The sequence below is a fragment of the Vulpes vulpes genome, chromosome 7 (genome assembly GCF_048418805.1).
Source record: "Vulpes vulpes isolate BD-2025 chromosome 7, VulVul3, whole genome shotgun sequence".
In the NCBI taxonomy this organism is placed as follows: domain Eukaryota; kingdom Metazoa; phylum Chordata; class Mammalia; order Carnivora; family Canidae; genus Vulpes; species Vulpes vulpes.
In genome coordinates, this window is record NC_132786.1 from 92507528 (window position 1) to 92526240 (window position 18713).

Here is an 18713-nt window from a genome sequence, read left to right on the forward strand (position 1 = left end):
TCTGGTTTTAGGAAACTTTTTTGGATGGAAAATGGGCAGTCCTTATCTCCTTCAGAATTACAAATATTGTTCTCATAGGAGTGGATTTAGAGAGTGGATTAGCCACTATCAATTTCAGTTGAATTTATGAAATTCACCTTCCTATATGTCAGGGGTGATTCCAAGTTTGTGTCTATTTATTCACTTAATAATCATGACACTCCTATGAGGTATTTTTTTTTTTTTTAATCAGTATTCCCATTCCACAGGTGAGAAAAATGAGACACAGTAATGTTAGGTAACGTGTCCAAGTTCAGTCAGTTGAAAAGTGCAGGGGCCATTCCTCAGCCTACTTCAAAGGCCTAAATAAACCAGGCCATTCACTTCCAGGCATACCTCTCCTCAATATGAGACTCAAAGCAAGAGCAAGAAAGTAGGCCACTGGGATGGACTGAGAAGCATTTTGGATACCCTGGTTGATTAACTGTGGAGACAAAATGAGAACGCTGAGTCAAAATTACATCATGTTAATGAAATTAGGAAGAAGAGGAGAAGCATGTTTGGAGAGAATGATGAGATTGATTGTTTTGGACAAGCTGAACTTGATCTTGGCAGGATCAATTTAGGGAGGTCTGTCTAACAAGAAGCTGCAAACTGAAGTCTGGAGGCTGCTTAGTCAGGACAGAACTCATGTAGTAGAAGTGAGTTACCTCAGGCACAAAATCTAAGGGAAATGGAAAAAGGATTTCATCAAAATCAATAATATTTCAATATGTTACTTGTAAAAATACTAAAATTAATGCAAAAAAAGGCAAACCAAATATCAAAATTTTAAGTAAAGGAAGATTTTTCCTCTGCCTTAGTCTCCAATATGGCCCCAGATAGCATTATTATCAATTCTACCTTAATTTGAAAACTTTTAATATTTGTCATGGTTTTTGCATCAATTTTGATTTGTTATGATACTGCCTTAAAAAATAATTGATCTTGGGGAGCCTGGGTGGCTCAATCAGTTAAGAGACCAACTGTTGATTTCAGCTCAGGTCATGATCTCAGGGTTCATAAGATCCAGCCCTGTATCAGGCTCTGTGCTGGGCATGGAGTCTCCTTGAGACTCTCTTTCTCCCTTTCTTCTGCCCCTCATCTCTCTCTCTCTCTCTCTCTCTCTAAGAAGAAGAAGAAGAAGAAGAAGAAGAAGAAGAAGAAGAAGAGGAGAGAGAATTGGTCTTGATCACTGAGCTTTTCTGTTTCATTCCTAAATTTTGCATCCCAGGCAGGTGCTTCACCTGCCTTACCCTAGTCCTGCTTAAGCAAGAGGAAATTCTGCTTATCCATACTAAAGTTCTTTTTTAAATTACTTCACTAAAAAGAAATAATTTCTTTTTATTTTTATTACTTCATTAAAAGGAATTCCTTCACTAACAGGAAAGGAATTATTGCTGAAACTGAAACTGAACTGATGAATCTGATTTTTACATTATCTTGTATCCAGATTATCAGTTCTCATAATTTTTCACAAGAGGAAGGAAGAGAACAAAGTCTTTCTCCTGTACAGAAAAGAAAACCGAGAGATATAATGGCTCAGTTAAAACTAAACTTCCTGGAGCTACATGGGACATATTAGATCAGATGCTTCTTGGGGTATAAATTGGAAGAAATAAAAATATGAAGTATATTTATGTGAGCAAATCCTAGACAAATCATTGGACTGAGAGAATGAGTTTGGGTAAATAGCATGTACTTCTGAATGAGACATAATGAGCTTGAATTCCTCCTCAGCCATTCCTAGCTGGACAACCTTTGACAAATCGCAAAGCCTTACTTAGTTTCCTCATCTATAAAATGAGCCTCATTATACTTACCTATTATTGTTTTGGTTAGGAGGGGGAAAAAGAGAATATAGCTATTAATATTTATCAATCAGCATCTCAACCTATAAACACATGATATTCACAAAACAGGAAAATCCCAGAAGTTGTGCTTTTTTTTTCTTTTTTTGTAGGCTATATAAAGAAGTAGGACAGATAAACCAAGAATTATAATGCATCTGGTTGCTGGAAACAAAGAGAGAGAGAGAGAGAGAAGAAGAGAGAGAGAGAGAAAGCCACATAGAGTTAGTGACTCTTGGTAGAAGAAATCAAGTAAATAAATATTCTGACCTTGCTCTCCTCTCCCACTTTGATTACCAACCAAACTCTAAGCTAGTGGTCATGAAAGACCTGTGCTTTAGTCTATGCTATCATCCCTACAAGAAGACTGTAGGATCAGAAGGATGGAGAAAGTACCCAGAGAAGCAAAAGAAAGCCTATGTGGAAGCCTACCATAGTAGCTCATGATTAGTGAGCATTTCCTATGTAACACATCCAGATGCTTTACTTGTGTCATCTCATTTAATGCAAATAACAGTCTTTATGGTGAATACTATTATTTTCCATTTTATAAGTGAGGAACCTGAGACTTACTACAGTTCACTAACTTGCTGAAAGCCTCAGAACTAATAGATGTAGACAGGAATTGATGTACCATAGCCCACCACCGCAGAACAATAAAGAGTAATGACTGCTTTCTTAATTATCATCATTATCATCAAAACCATTTAATTCCAACCCCTCCAGTGATTATATTTCTAGGAATTTAACTCACAGTTATAATAATGCATGAGTAGAAAAAAGTACATTAAAAATGATGTTTCTGGGATCCCTGGGTGGCGCAGCGGTTTGGCGCCTGCCTTTGACCCAGGGCGCGATCCTGGAGACCCACGTCAGGGATAGTTGATAACTTAGCTGCTTCTGGGGAAAGCAACTGGGTGGCAGGTTAAATGGAAGTTACTTTTTTTTGTATTTCACAACTTTGTGCTTTTGAATTTTTTCCCATAGTCACTTAATATCTACCTACAAACATAAATTAATCAAGGAAAAATTGACTTGTACATTATTAGTGACCTTTTGGGGACTCTTGTAATTTGAGAAACAGTAAAAGAAAATGCACATGCATAAAAATCAGTTTTCTTAATCTTCAGATCCTGAGCGATTTGCTTTTTCAGTAACAAAATCCTTTGCTATACCAGCTTCGGTTAAAAGAATGCAAAGTAAAGAGTAAAATCCCACATGAATGGTATAGTGCTGCCAAAGCAAAACCTGCAGGGTGAACAATGAGAACTCAGCCGCTTGAAGCCAGGTACCAGGTAACTCACAAGGCAAACTGCGCCTATTAGCAGCGACCTGTGCAGCGCGAGAACACCCCAGGAGGAGGGCTCGTTTTTTCAGAAACCTTCCAGGCCAAAGAAAGCAGGTGGCAAAGAGCTAAACCACAGCTCCTGAACCCCAGGGCATTTGCGAGAGCTCTGTCCTCTGCATTAGGACCACCAGCCTTCCAGATTTTCACCTTTCCAAGAAACCTGACACGTTTTTCATGGCATTTTCAGATTGCACAGATCAAGACGGAAATTTCGGCTATCAGGAATGGAGAGACTGGCCGGTAAATGAAGGAGTTAGTGATACATAGACAGCCAATTTTCTCTCTTTCCCTTCTTTTATTTTTATTTAATTTTTATTTTTTTTAAAGATTTTATTTATTTATTCATTACCCCACAGAGAGAGGCAGAGACACAGGCAGAGGGAGAAGCAGGCTCCATGCAGGGAGCCCGACGTGGGACTCGATCCCGGGTCTCCAGGGTCACGCTCCGGGCCGAAGGCAGGGCTAAACCCTGAGCCACCCAGGGACCCCCTCTTTTTTTTAAAAGAAGGATGCGCCCACCAGAGTTTAAGTTGCTGATCTCCTCCATTTACTGCCAGAAAAGAAATGTCCTTCCTTAGGCTAGGAGGCATTTCCAGGAGTCTCTGTAAGTTGCCTCCGGGTCTCACGATTTCTGAGCTCGGGACTCTCCTGCTAACTCGGAGCAGGGCGTAGGAGCTCGGCGGTGCGCGCGGCGAGCCCAGCGCCAAGGCGCCCCCGCCCCCAGCCCCGCCTCCCCGCCGGGCGAGCCCTATAAAGTCGCGCCCGGCCGGGTCCCCGGCGCAGGTCTCGGCTGGGTCCGACCTCCAGGTCGTCGAGGTCCCGCGCCCTCTCCCGGAGCAGTGCCCGTCGGAGCCATGGCCCAGGGGCTGTACCACGAGGAGTTCGCCCGAGCCGGCAAGCAGGCGGGGCTGCAGGTCTGGCGGGTGGAGAGGCTCGAGCTGGTGCCGGTGCCCCCGAGCGCTCACGGCGACTTCTACGTGGGCGATGCCTACCTGGTGCTGCACACGGCCCAGGCGAGGCGCGGCTTCACCTACCGCCTGCACTTCTGGCTGGGTAAGGGGGCGCAGGCGGGGGGAGCAGGCAGGGGGAGCGGCAGGGGGAGCAGGCAGGGGGAGCAGGCAGGAGGGGAGCGCAGGCAGGGGGAGCGCGGGCAGGGGGAGCAGGCAGGGGGAGCGCAGGCAGGGGGAGCGCAGGCAGGGGGCGCAGGCTGGGGGGAGCGCAGGCGGGGGGAGCAGGCAGGGGGAGCGGGCAGGGGGCGCAGGCTGGGGGGAGCGCAGGCAGGGGGAGCAGGCAGGGGAAGCAGGCAGGAGGGAGCGCAGGCAGGGGAAGCAGGCAGGGGGAGCAGGCAGGGGGAGCGCAGGCAGGGGGAGCAGGCAAGGGGAGCGAAGGCGGGGGGGGGGCGCAAGCAGGGAGGGCGCAGGCGGGGGGTGGCGCAGGCGAGGGAGAAGCGCAGGCAGGGGGAGCGGGCAGGAGGAGCGGGCAGGAGGAGCAGGCAGAGGGAGCGCAGGTGGTGGGGGAGCAGGCAGGGGGGCGCAGGCAGGGGGGCGCAGGCGGGGGGGGGCCGAGGCCTACCTGGTGCTGAACAAGGCCCAGGCGAGCCGGGGCTTCACCTACCGCCTGCACCTCTGGCTGGGTAAGGGGGTGCAGGCGCGGGGGGCTCAGGGGGGTGCGCGGGCCGGGGGACCCCGACGCGCACAGGTCGGGGAGGGGCGAGGCGGCGGGGAGGCTGGGATTTGAAGGCTGGAGGTGGGGTGCGGCGGGGGTGGGGTGGGGAGGGGAACCGCAAGCGGGAAGGGCCCAGGGACGGTCGCGCCTGTCGGGTCCCCTCCGGGCGGCCCCGTGGGGCTGGCCGCCTTCTTCGCGCCAGAGTCCGCTCTTGCGGGCGCGCCTGCAAACGCGGGGCGGGGGACGTGGGGAGCAGCCTGAGCCCGCGGGCTTGGACCTCCGCCGGGCCGACCTCGGGGCTTGGAGGCAGGCTCCTCGCGCGTCTCCCCGTTTCACCTCCAGATTGGAAACCCCGCTGCCGCCCCCCTCCCGCAGCGCACCCGGGCTGCGGCCGAGCCCCGCTCACCTGCCCACTCACCTGCCCGCTCACCTGCCGTCCGACAGGTTCAGTCCTGGTTTCCCGGTGGGCGAGGAGACCAAGTCAGACGAGTTGGTAGGCATCCGCCGCAGCTGGCGAGAAGTACCTCCCCCTCCTGCCGCCCTTTTCTCTAATTAATTCTTTTTTTTTTTTTTTTTTTTTTGCCCTTGGGCCCCGGCTTCTATTTCTCCACAAATTTCGGCAGTTAATGGTCTGGGCGACTTTAAATCAGAGTCCACTTGCACCATACTGCTCGCACGTGTGGCTAACAGAATATTCCTGTTGATCGGGATGTTGGCGATCGTGGATGGAAAGGAGAAAAAAAAATAGATATTTTCAATATAAATGAATAGCTTGATATGGCATATTTATTTTTTAGATGAGTTGCTTTACTGTAATCGTATTATTATTATTATTACTTAGCTATTTGACCAAGGATACAGTGGGAAACAAAACAGCGCCTTCAGGAGTAGTAATTATTTTGGGCTGCACTTGGGCCAGGTTGTCAGAATACTGGGCCTTGTGTGCTCTACTTTTTCCACCTTCTACTTTTACTCGTAAACATCCTGAATGTCCAGCCTCTCCCTGGAAGATCCTGTGCCAGGGGGCACACCCCATCTAACAACGTGCCGATTATCTGAGACTTCTTGCCTTCTTTTAAAACTAGCTTGCCTCCCTTGGACTTCTGTTTCTTTATTTTTAGCTTTATTCCTGAGCCTGTGGGGAGACCACACAAAACCACACACACACACACACACACACACACACAGTCCTTGAAAAGCCATCATTTTTATTTCTGACATTTGAAGATTTTAAATAAAATGGCAGGAAACCTTAAGGAGTGATGTTCCCAATGGTAGTGAACACACTACCTGAAACACACTCCAAATGAGAAATACAAAGAGGAAGAAGGATTTTTTTATTATAGCGTTTGATATTAAGATTTTGTGCTTACCCTAGGAAGCTTAAGCTGAATTCCAGATACATTTTGGCTTCCCAGTGTAGTGTCACTTTTCCTGTTATAGACAGTGATCTATTTATATCTTATACCAGAATTCACTGAAACCTTAATATAAGACCATGTTTATAAATGAATGATGCCAGATAAAATAGTAATGTCCTCAGCTTGGCCTTTCTATTCAGAACTTGGATCTAGAATGAATCAAAGTGTCTGAAATGCCCCATTTGTAATTTTGGTGAATTGAGATGTGAAGGGACTTCATATCTTGCTGTAGACAACGGTTAAGTTTGACTTTATTAGAAGACTGCAAGAAGTTTTGAACACAGTTTGTGGGTTTTGTTTATTTTAGGAGGGGGTTTATGCTATAGGTTCTTTCTTATGCAAAGAAACTCGCTTACTAGGCAAATTGTTTTTTAGGACTTACAGATTCACATTAACTCAATTATTCATTTAGTGTTCACCAATTTTGAAAACTGTAATAGAAAATGCTTTGGGCAGAAACACTTTATGACTTTTTTCAGTCTTTTTTTTTTTTTTTTAAGGATTTTATTTATTTATTTGACAGAGAAAGAGAGTGCACCAGCAGAGGAGTGGTAGGCAGAAGGAGGAGAAGTAGGCTCCCCACTGAGCAGGAAGCCCCATGTGCTCACCCCCCCATGTGGGGACATGGGGTTGGATCCCAGCACCCTGGGATCATGGCCTGAGCAGGAGCAGACCCTTAAGTAACTGAGCCACCCAGGTGCCCCACACTTCATGATTTTAAAGATCTAAAACTGAAGTTAATAGTGTATTAATAAATTAATTCATTCAGTAATTATTGAAAGTGCCCAGCATTGTGTAAGACGTTTTTGCATATGAATAGTTTATGAACCCTCTCTGAAAGTTTATAATCTCAAAGATACAATAAGATAAAAAGTGATACAACACAGGTAGAACATGCTAGACACTGTGAAAGAGACAGAGTATCTGCAATTATGGGGAAGCAGGGGAGTAGAGAAGCTTTGACAGAAAAAAAGAAAAGGAGGGTAATTGGAAGGGATCTTGTCTGAGAGAAAATCTTGGGGAACATGGAAAAGTTTAGCACAAAATGGTTCATGGAGCCGTTAGATGGAATTGTTCTACAGCCCTTCCTACTTTAGTTCCCTGAAGCAAGCTGGATTTCATCCAGAATATTCTAACCTGAGAGCTAAATTTAGATGAATTCATGATGATTAATCAGAGAGACAGACTGAGGAAAAGTTCCAGGGGGGAAGAGTGGAAAGTTTAGGGAGAAAGGCAGTTTAACTAAAGGATCAGTGGGAAGGAAGCTGAAGGGGAGCGAAGTTAAAAATCAGATTAGGGTAGAAAGGTACGTAGGATAAAAATCAAGAAGCAGGCCAGGTAAGAGAAGCAAAGGGCACATAAGAAGCAGCAGGACATACAGAGGAGAAGAGGAGAGGAAGGGTCCTCTTTCCTGCTCTCTCTCAAAGGCTTTCCATAATACCTGTGCATATCTCAGATTGTTTCTCTATTATTTTTTTCTTTACAAATAAGAAATTGTCGCATTTGACTTACAAGTTGTTGCACTGGTCCTTCCATAAAAACCATTTCAGCTTTGTACCTAGCAGTTTAAAAGCAGTCACCCTGGGCAGCCCGGGTGGCTCAGAGGTTTAGCGCCACCTGTGGCCCATGGCCTAATCCTGGGGACCTGGGATCGAGTCCCACTTCGGGCTCCCTGCATGGAGCCTGCTTCTTCCTCTGCTTGTGTCTCTGCCTCTCTCGCTCGCTCTGTGTCTCTCATGAATAAATAAAATCTTAAAAAAAAAAAAAGCAGCCACCCTCTACCCCTCATTACTTAGAGCATCATGTCTCTGAGCACAGCTAATAATAAAGCTGCTCTGCACATCCTGGACCTGCGCTACAAACACTCACCCTCATTGTTTCTCTTTTCCAGTTTTTAATTTTGCATAAATGTATTTGAGAGCAGTAAACATTTGTGGTATATCTAGTCAATGCTAGGCTCTATCCAAGGCACTGGGAATCCCAAGAATTGGATTACAGCATACAGTGTACAAGTCAGGGAATGTGTAATATACAAGGGCTGGTGAAGATGCTGAGAAATTGGATTTTTATACATTGCTTAAGGGGGAAACGTAAAATGGTACAACCATTATGAAGAAGAGTTTGATGGTTTCTTAGAAAATTAGACTTGAAACTGCCATATGATCCAGCACTGCATTCATAGGCATTTATTCCAGAGAAATGAAAATTTATGTACATGTAAAAGTCTACACACGAATTCCACAGTAGCTTTATTTGAATAGAAAGAAGTTTGAATCAGCCCAGATACCCTTCCACAGGTGACTGATTTCATCAAATCGTGGCAAATGTATCCCAGAGACTATTACTCAGCAATTAAAAAATAAACTATTGATATACACAACTCCGAGGAATCCTCGGGAGATTAGAATGAGTGAAAAAAACTAAAGTCAGGCAGCCCAGGTGGCTCAGCGGTTTAGTGCCGCCTTCAGCCCAGGGCGTGATCCTGGATACCCGGGATCGAGTCCCATGTCGGGCTCCCTGCATGGAGCCTGCTTCTCCCTCTGCCTGTGTCTCTGCCTCTTTCTCTCTCTGTGTCTCTCATGAATAAATAAATAAGAAATCTTAAAAAAAGAAAAGCCAAAAGTTTCCATACTGTTCAGTTCCATTTATATGATATTTTGAAATGATAGGATTTTGGATTTATTGTTATCAGAGTTTTGGGATGGGGTAGGGAGCTGGGTGATGCAGGTGGGAGATGTGGTAGTTATAAAATGGCAACATAAGGGATTTTTTTTTGGTGATAGAACTATACAGTATCTAGACTGGGATGATGAATGCTTGAGTTTATATGTGATCAAATTTTAGAGAACTAAACACACATAGATGAATACAAATAAAATTGGGGAAATATGAAAAAAAATGAGAGAATTGTATCAGTTTTGTATTCTGTGATGTACTGTGCTTATATGCTTGTGCTTTAGTCCACTGTAGCACACCGAAGTGTACCGTAGTGTGGAAAATGTTACCAGTGGAGGAGATTTGGTCTGTTGATCTATGTCTCTCCTTCTGCCGATACCATGCTCTCTTAATTACTGTACCTGTATAGTAAAACCTTAATATCAAATAGAGTTATTCCTTCGAGCTTATTTTTGTCAAGATGTTTTAGCTCTTTCAGGACCTGTGCCTTTTCATATGAATTTTACAATAAACTTATGTAATTTATAGTAAATCTCCTATGATTTTTTTTATAGGAATAATGTTAAGCTTGTAGGTCAACTCAGGGAAAATTAACATCTTTGTTATATTAGATCTTACAGTCCATGAACATTATGCTTTTATATTTATTAAGGTCTTTGGTTTTTTTATTAACATTCTATAATTTTTAGCAGAGAGATCATGTACATCACATCCCCAAAACAATTTTAGGAATTTTGCAGCATATGTACAAATATAATGTATGGCAATATAATATAAAATAACACAAAGAACGTATCATAACTTGAACGAGATCAGTAAAAGTCATTGGTAAAAGGCATCAGAAAAAGGAAAATAAGGGTGTCTGGATAGCTCAGTTGTTTAAGCATCTGCCTTCCACACAGGTCGTGATCCTGGGGTCCCGGAATCAGCCCACATGAGGCATCAGGCTCCCTGCTCAGCAAGAAATTGGCTTCTCCGTCCCCTTCTGCTCCTCCCCCTGCTCCTTCTCTCTTGCCCGCTCACTCTCTCAAATAAATAAATACAATCTTTAAAAAAAGGAAGAGGGAAAATAAATGAGGTCATAAGCGAAATTCATAGAGCAAGTTCATATGTTTCTGAACATTGCTAAAATTGCATCACCATACATGATATCACTGAATTGGATTCTGGTTTTCACATTCAGAGGTTGGTATTGGCTTCTTTAGGATCTTTTAACTTCTTTAGAGCAGGGATTCTAGTTTATTCATACTGGTATTTCTTGGCCCAGAGCAGTACACAAGCATCAACAAATGATAGTATAATTTAATTAATTTACTTCTAGGTCATTCATTAATTGCATGCCTGGCCATTTACATCTGTCTAAAGAAATTTGTGTTTCAACTTGTGCTCAAGTAAGAATGTTTTTGTCAAACAATTGCCCTTAATACTTTTGATATTAACTTTGATTTAAACTTCCCTCTTAAAACATCTGTGTCTTTATTGGTAATCTCATTTATGGATGGGAAGGTGGTCAGAATGGCACTAGTGTTCTTTCACGTCGCAAAATTGCATATGTATTTTTTTTCCTTTGACCACAACAAGTTAGAAAATTGATACTATGTCAAATACTCTTATAGCTAGTGTTTTCTTTTTTTTTTTTGTCCTGAGAAGATAAGTTGCTACACAGGTTCCCTTTGAGAGAGAGAAATATAAAGAAATACAATTCTTTCATTAATGTGGCTGACTCCCTTCAGCTTTGGTGAATACATTCAATTGGGATCTCATGTGAACTGTAGTATTGTTAGGGCTTCTAAACTTCATTAGAGACACAGGCAGAGGGAGAAGTAGGCTCCACGCAGGGAGCCCGATGTGGGACTCAATCTAGGGACTCCAGGATCACGCCCTGGGCCGAAGGTAGACACTCAACCACTGAGCCACCCAGATGTCCCTGAGCTTTATCTTATCAAAAATTCTGCCCTAATCCTTTTCCTTGCTTGGTAAATGAGGTGCTGTCCTTTGCTGTTTCAGGAAAAGAGTGTACTCAGGATGAAAGCACGGCGGCTGCGATCTTTACCGTTCAGCTGGATGACTATCTGGGCGGCAAGCCAGTGCAGAGTAGAGAGCTGCAGGGCTACGAGTCTACTGATTTTGTTGGCTATTTCAAAGGAGGTCTGAAATACAAGGTAAGCAGCTCTCTTGAACTGTTTCTGTTATGACCCCCTTTCTCTTCCTATCCATCTACATCTTATGTCTTTACAGAATGAAAGTTCATTGAGGGTAGGGTTTATTTTTGTTGTTGTTTTGTTTTGTTTTTGTTTCTGTTTTCCTAATGATATATGCCAGTACCTGCCAGACACATAGTAGGTGCTCAATAAATGTTTGTGGAACATGGGTGTAATATGTGAAATACTCTGACTTGATTTCATTTAGTAGGTTAATTTTTAATAAAGTTAGGAGCTTGCGATAATTTTGTCACAAGAAAACCCGTTAAAATTTTGTGGAGTTACTTCAGTTAATAAATATTGGCAATTTAGTTATTAATAGTTTTTGTTTATGATATTCTAGAGAACCTCTGAATTTGCCACAAATAACCCGAGACTTGGGAATCTCAGTTATTCTAGAATATCTTGATTCAGTATTTATAACAATTATAATTCCAGTTAATAGAAAGGACTATTCACACATTTCCCAAAAAGTTGATTTGATCTTGGAAATGATAGAAATAGAAACAAATCATTGAGTTGAATATATATGTGGTTCAGCCTCATAAAATCGAATATACATACATTGCCACAAACACAATATATGTGTTTTGGCCTGAAATACTAATCTTCAACTGGCTTTACTTCTGAAAAGGCAAGCAAAAAAAAAAACAAACAAACAAGTTAAATAGTTCTTTCCTTTTAAGGCAACCTTCGGTGAAGGACAGCCTTTTTTTCTGGAATTCCCTCCGTGAGCCTTGTAGACTGGCCATCCTTCACAATTCCCCTGTTCCCAGGAGTGCCCAGTTAAAGTTTCAGAAATACCTCCTTAGAGAAACATTTCAGAAGCAATCCTTTTCAAAATCAGACATGCTCCAACAGATGATATGCAGACCCCGCCTCGCCCTTTGAGCATATTAGCTTACTGAAGACTGTAAACCTCAGAGGTAAACTAGACTTCTGAGTATATATATTAAATCTATTACCATGCCGTGGTTTATTTCTGTTTTTACCTGATCAGAGCCTTAGTGAATAGTTTGTGATGCTATTGAGATGAGGATAAATACTTAATAGGTTCTCTTCTCTCGTGAAATCATTTTTTTTTTTTTTACTCTAGGCTATGAGCAGTCCCAAATATGAAACTATATATGCCTTCTCATTTTATTTAATTTGCATAAGTTCCTACAGTTTATGTTAAATGATCCTGAAACTTCTTTTATGTCAGTGAAACCAGCATTTTGAATAAGCTGGGTCTTGTAGCTACTAAAACCGTGTACTATGATATCACCCTGGTTATGAACCCATTTCTGTTACATATGACTTGTTTACCTCAGGGCAAGTGTGTAAGCTTTCTGTGCTCAGTTTCCTCAAATGTATAATGGGTGTAACAACAGCTTTCTCATATAGGTGTTGTTAAGGATTAAGGATCAAATTAAATAATAAAATACATAGTGCATATATAGGCAGTAGGAACTTGTGATATTAATCCTTCTGGCTATTAGCAGGACCTCTGAAATCAAACTTCTGGATATATATTTAAAAGTGGATATAAAAAAGCGATTTTACAGTTATAAGATAATTATAATGTTAATTGTTATCAACATCAAAATCACTACAAATCAGCTTTTTTTTTTTAAAGAAGGTATTTGCGAATGGAGGTCAAATTTATCAGCAAGAAAATTAGTTCACTGTCTTATCACTAGTGACATCGAACAGATTACAATGTGTGCAGTTGCAAAATACTCAATAGGAAATGTGGAAGCAAAGATAATTTGCCACCCAGAAGAGCAAAGACTATATTTTAGTCTTTGGCAGTGCGGGGGGAGGGAGAGAAGAGAGAACGAAAAAGAGAGAGAGAGCAGGGGGAGGGGTAGAGGCAGAGAGAGACAATCTCAAACTCCATGATAACTCCATTATGAGCCTGGAGCCTGACACGGGGCTTGTTCTCACGATCCTCAGATCATGACTGAGATCATGACCTGAGCCAAAACCAAGAGTCAGATGCTTAACTGATTAAGCCACCCGGGTGCCCCAGAATAGCAAAGGCTATGCTCTTGTGTTTAATTTCATGCTTATAAGAATGTGCTAAGCACTTCATGTATATCATCTCATTTCATCAAATGGCACCCCCATGGTGCAGTTTCTATCATTGTCATCCTTTAAGATAAGTAAACAAGAGGTGTAAGAAACTATGTAATTTAATAAGGTCTAATATCTGGTATATGACCTGGTGACCATCTGACTTCAGTACCTAAGCTGGTAATCATACTATGATGCTCTCAATATAAATAAATGGTTCAAATACCAGGATGAATGTTTTTTTTTAAGATTACTCTATGAAACAGAGTATTGTGTATGTTTGGAATGGGCACAGTTTGGCAAAACCTATTACCAAGTCAGCAACAGCCATATTTAGTTATCCTGTGTAAGGGAAAGATTCAGCTAGGCAACATGAACACCGTCTTCTTATGTCATTTAATTGATCTGAGGTTTTTTTTTTTTTAATGGGGTGTTTTAGGGGGTTGGGAGAGTTCTAAAGGATAATTATTTCCCACTACTTCCTTATCTTAAATTTCTTTCCCAAGCTGAGCAAGACCCAGCTCTTAGCCATGATTGTAAATAGCGACCATCAAACATCTAACAGCCAGTAAAACCATGTTAATAGTGTAACTGATATGGAAGGTTATCCATCTTGCTTTCATTCTGCCTTGAGAAGGTAGAAAGAGACTGGGAGTTTTTAGGGTTAATTCAAGCACTATTCCAGAAATACTTACTATCAAATACAAATGTATATGAAACTTACAGTTTTCTTTTGTGCCTTTTTCACATCAAATATTAAGACAAAATTAATTTTTAAAATACTGTTAAATGTTCACAGACTAGATATCACTGATGATTCACTATGTGACAGTAGGTTAAGTATCCTCAGTCTAGTCTGTTTTATATTTTATGACTTTTTCAGATGACAGTGTTCTTAACTCTGTTTATCAGATCATAATGTACTTATTTTTTTTAAAGGTGAAATGGCTAAGAGCAGTAGTATATAGATGACAACTTGTATTTATTTTTATTGTATAATACTTAGTTCGTTCATTTATGACAATCTTGATGAAATTATTGATTGAGGAATTATTATATATTTCATAAAATTTATGGTTGTCCTACAGTCAACATTTAGCCTATAGTAATAAAACCTTTCTATTCATGAGGGTCTTTTCTTGGGGAATGGTGGCAATTTAAAGTCCGGGGAAATTTCAAGAATGTCTTAATGATTACATAGGCAGGTTAACTTCTTTCTTTGGATTTACTCTATATGTTTATGAATAATTTTTAAAAAGTGTTTAATTCATTTATTTGTGAGAGAGCGAGAGCTCAGGGAGAGAAGGTGAGGGAGAGGGACAAGCAGATCCTTCACTGAACACAGAGCCTGACTTGGGGTTCGATCTCATAACCCTGAGATCATGGCTTGAGCTGAAACTGAGAGTCAGATGTTTAATCACCTGACCCACCTAGGTGCCCCTATGAATCAATTTGAAAATTGGATCATTTTACAGATTTCCTATACTGCTAATTTTCTTACCGTATTTTGTAGGAGGCATTGAGCAATAAAAGTGACTTGCTTGCATTGCATCTTTACTATGCACATTACCTCATAATTAATTGTGGAAATTAAGATTATCCTTTCTAACATTTAATTAAAGAAATGATAATAAAATCTTTAAAGAAAAAAAATTTAAAAAAAGGAAGTGAAAAGGTAAAAGCTGATTTCAAATAAGGCAAGAAGATGTACTTGATACAGTTAATTGTTTTCTTTAGCATTTTTAAATTGAATATAGTTTTATTTTATTTTGTTTTGTTTGGAAATGTGCAACCGAATTTAGGATATAAATACTTAAGCCTGATGAAGAAAGAAAAGAAAGAGAGAGAGAAAGGGAGGAAGAGAGAGAGGGAGGGAGAGAGAGAGAGAGAGAGGGAGGGAGGGAGAGAGGAAGAGAGAGAGAGAGAGACTGAAAGAGAAAAGAAAGAAAGAAAAAATTTTTTTTAAAGGTTTTATTTATTTATTCATGAGAGACACACAGAGAGGCAGAGACAGGCAGAGGGAGAAGCAGGCTCCCTGCAGGGAGCCTGATGTGGAATTTGATCCCAGAACCCCAAGATCATGACCTGAGCCAAAGGGAGATGCTCAACCGCTGAGCTGCCCAGGTGCCCAGAAATTTTTTTTTTATAATGTTAAAATAAAGGTCATTTATTCGACCCACCCACATTTGACTACACTCCGCTCCTCTTCTCTATCCTAACACTGTGTGGACATGGGAATTTTGGGGTGTCTTGTTCTCTCCTCACTTGCTCTTATTACCTCTGACTCTCTTCTATCCTGTCTTCTTCTTCCCTGGAATCTTGTCTGTCTCTCACTTAATGGTTTTAGAGTCATTCATTCCCAAAGGACAAGAGGTACCACTTCTGTTCATTTATGTAGCAGGTTTTATACACTGAAGGTTCTTAGTACATACGAAGTTAATTAGCACATACATACATTTAGTACATACACTGTTAATTGAATGATTAAAACAGGAGGGGCAGAAGGCCTTAAAAGAAAAAGAAGTGTTGATTCACCAAGGTATTCTCTTCTGCATACTAAGTTTTTCACATGCTCTTAGGTGGCTATTTTATCTTGTCCTGACAGACAGTTCTAGCACATATACCAGACCAGGTATATGTGCCATATACACACATAACCGTACCAGGTTTTGTATGTTTTTGCATATACTTAGAAGCCTTATCTGTTTTGTTTTGTTTTTTTTTTTTTTTCTTTGTCTTCCTCCCACTGATCAGGCTGGAGGTGTGGCATCTGGATTAAATCATGTTCTCACGAATGACTTGACTGCTAAGAGGCTCCTGCATGTGAAAGGTCGGAGAGTGGTCAGGGCCACGGAAGTTCCTCTCACCTGGGACAGTTTCAACAAGGGAGACTGCTTCATCATTGATCTTGGCACTGTAAGTGTTACATACCAATGCAGACAGCTAAAGGGAAGTGAATTGTCTTCAGATCAAGTAAGATGTACGTGCCGTGGAAGAGAATCACCTTTTCTACACACGGGGAAGAGGTCTTGTTTATGTGAGAGGCAATCATATCATATGACCAATTGGCAAGTATTTAAATAACACAAAGTGGGACTTCAAAGTTTTTATTTTCTTTGATAGGTTTAGAATGGAGAAGTGATTTAGTTCTTCCTAGCATAGAACACATATTGAATAATTTTTCATACACTGACCCTTCTGTCTGGACAGAGCTTCCGCTGATTATTTTTGTCCTTAATTGGGTGTGGGAAAACATTACTTGAGGGGAAAGTTGGTTTCCCCGGAAAGCAAAGTTTCTAGAATTTCAAATGGACCCAAGATGAATCTAAACAGCCCGCCTGAGGGGTTTTTAGGGGATATTTTAGTATTTAGATCACACATACACTACGCCATACTGTTTCATAAATTTTTATTATTTAAGGGCATTAAAAGAAAAGGCACAAGTACATATATCAAGTATCATCTTAATAGGTTGGGCAATATCGACTTACATTTTCTTCAAGGAAAAGAGGCCCCTCTAAGTTCAGGTATATTATTCTTAATCTTTATTTAATCTTGAAATGAAGTATTGCTTCAAGGTCCTGTGCTAGATTCTAGAAAGTGGGATTTAAGTTGGGTCTTTTAAACTTTGTAAGGTAGAATTAAAATAAAGTAGAAATAAAAGGCATTCCCTACCACTGAGAACCCATGGGCAAAGCAGAGAAGGCAGGAGAGCACAGAGCACATCTGTGTTGCCCTCCTCCTCCTCCTCCTCCTCCTGATCATCATTCTCTCACAGTATGTACATCATCATCCTGCTTGTTGTCATCAATAATATTTCTGGGCCGAGGAGCATTGTACAGAGACTTGCTTTGACCTGTGCTGCTTCAGGGAGCTGAGGCTTGCACTGGCTGGGGGATCTGCTTCCGGATGCACAGCAAGTGAGTAGTGAAGCCAGGATTAGAGCCTGGGGAGGTCTGATTCCAACCTGAGTGTTGCATTTTACTGCCTCTCCAGGGGCAGTATTTGGGCAGAAGAGCATCAGACAAAAGCCAAAAGGATTTATTCCTCATGCCTAGGAAACGGATACTAAGGGTTTTGAAAATGAAGCTACACAGTCAAGGTTCTGTTAAGGCAATCTTAATTTGGCAACAGCACTGAGATTAAGTGTCCGAAGGTTATAAATCATTTGGAAGATGGCCCCAAGCTATAAACTTTGTGGGTTTCTCTCAGGATACACCTAGAGTTTTATGACTGCTAAAGTATAATTCGACTATCTTGGATCACACCAGGTTGTGTGTGCAGTTGAGATCATAATACTAATAATGCCCGAAGTACAATTCTCCATGTCACACTTAGATATCTGCCCTTACAATGGCAGTATCACAGCCCTGCATCTCGCCATGAATTTCTTGGAAAAGTTCTTTTCAACTTGAAATGCTAACCCATTCTCCTAATCGGCTTAAGTCCTGACCCTCAGATGGAGGCAGAAAACAGATATTGTTCCATCCTTCTGTTGTTCTGCAGCCAACACCATAACTTATACAAATCCATGCCCACACATATCATCAAGCCACACAGTTCCAAAAACACTTACAGCATCCGGAATCTCGCAAGCCTATGCATAATAATTATCTACCTCAACATTCATCTCAACCACTTATATTTTTATAGCCCTTTATCCCTTGATAATGTAACATATAAGATAGTATTTTTCACAGAAAAAAGAGACTGTTTTTTTTTTTTATCCAAGCTGATTTCAATCTCAGATTCCTGTCTATAAAAGTCGAGTGTTTGATGAGATGATCTTTGGGGCCCCTAAACAGAAGAGACACTTCCCGTTGATAATGTAACTCATCACTGCCATGACTTGAACATATTTCTTTCTTAAAATAACTTTTCATGTGTAATGTAAATTGCTCCACACATGCACTAATCTCTTTAATTACTGTGAATGACTGCCAGTTCAGCTTTCTAACCACCTACTCTTTAATCTTGAGCAAGCCATTAACCTCTCCAAAGCCTTAACTTCCTCATTGTTTTCATCTCGCCTCTGATTCTCTTGGTACTTCTACCCTTAGCTGACTATGATTCAGTCTCCTCTGACACAGAGTCACATCTGGAAATGACAATTGTCGTAATGGTTTCACAAGAGAAAAAAAGCCTAGAGGGTGTAAGCAAGTCGCTTGCATTAATATAGGTTTAGTGGTGACCTCGGTCTGATGTGGGATTTTCTATTCTTAGTTTACTTACATTCTTTTCACTACCCTAAGCTAACTTGATAGGATATAAAATGGTATGGCTTTTTAACAGAGTATCTTGCGACAGTTTCAGATTTTGCTCAATTCAGAATTATGTCTAATCTAGCTTAAAAGCTTCCAAATGTAGTATTGTTAATGAAGTATTGAGCTTCCACAATGGCTTAGATAGTTGGGTGCTATGGTAGGCAGATTGTAGTTCCACTGACATATCGTCTTCCCATAGGTGATGTCTGCCA

At 41.4% G+C, this 18713-nt stretch overlaps 1 protein-coding gene across 2 annotated transcripts in view; it reads left to right on the plus strand.

Moving 5' to 3' along the window:
* The first annotated feature begins 3950 nt into the window (after positions 1-3950).
* SCIN (scinderin) overlaps positions 3951-18713 on the plus strand; it is a 74902-nt gene continuing 60139 nt past the window's right edge. Inside the window, exons 1-3 of one of the 2 annotated variants that reach the window (XM_026003861.2) lie at positions 3951-4269; positions 10986-11140; positions 15992-16153. In XM_026003861.2, the coding sequence (XP_025859646.1) occupies positions 4071-4269; positions 10986-11140; positions 15992-16153 (516 nt within the window). In that variant the 5' untranslated portion in view covers positions 3951-4070. Of the gene's footprint in view, positions 4270-4829; positions 4850-10985; positions 11141-15991; positions 16154-18713 lie in introns of those variants that run through there. The other variant, XM_072764432.1, reaches the window with a different exon arrangement.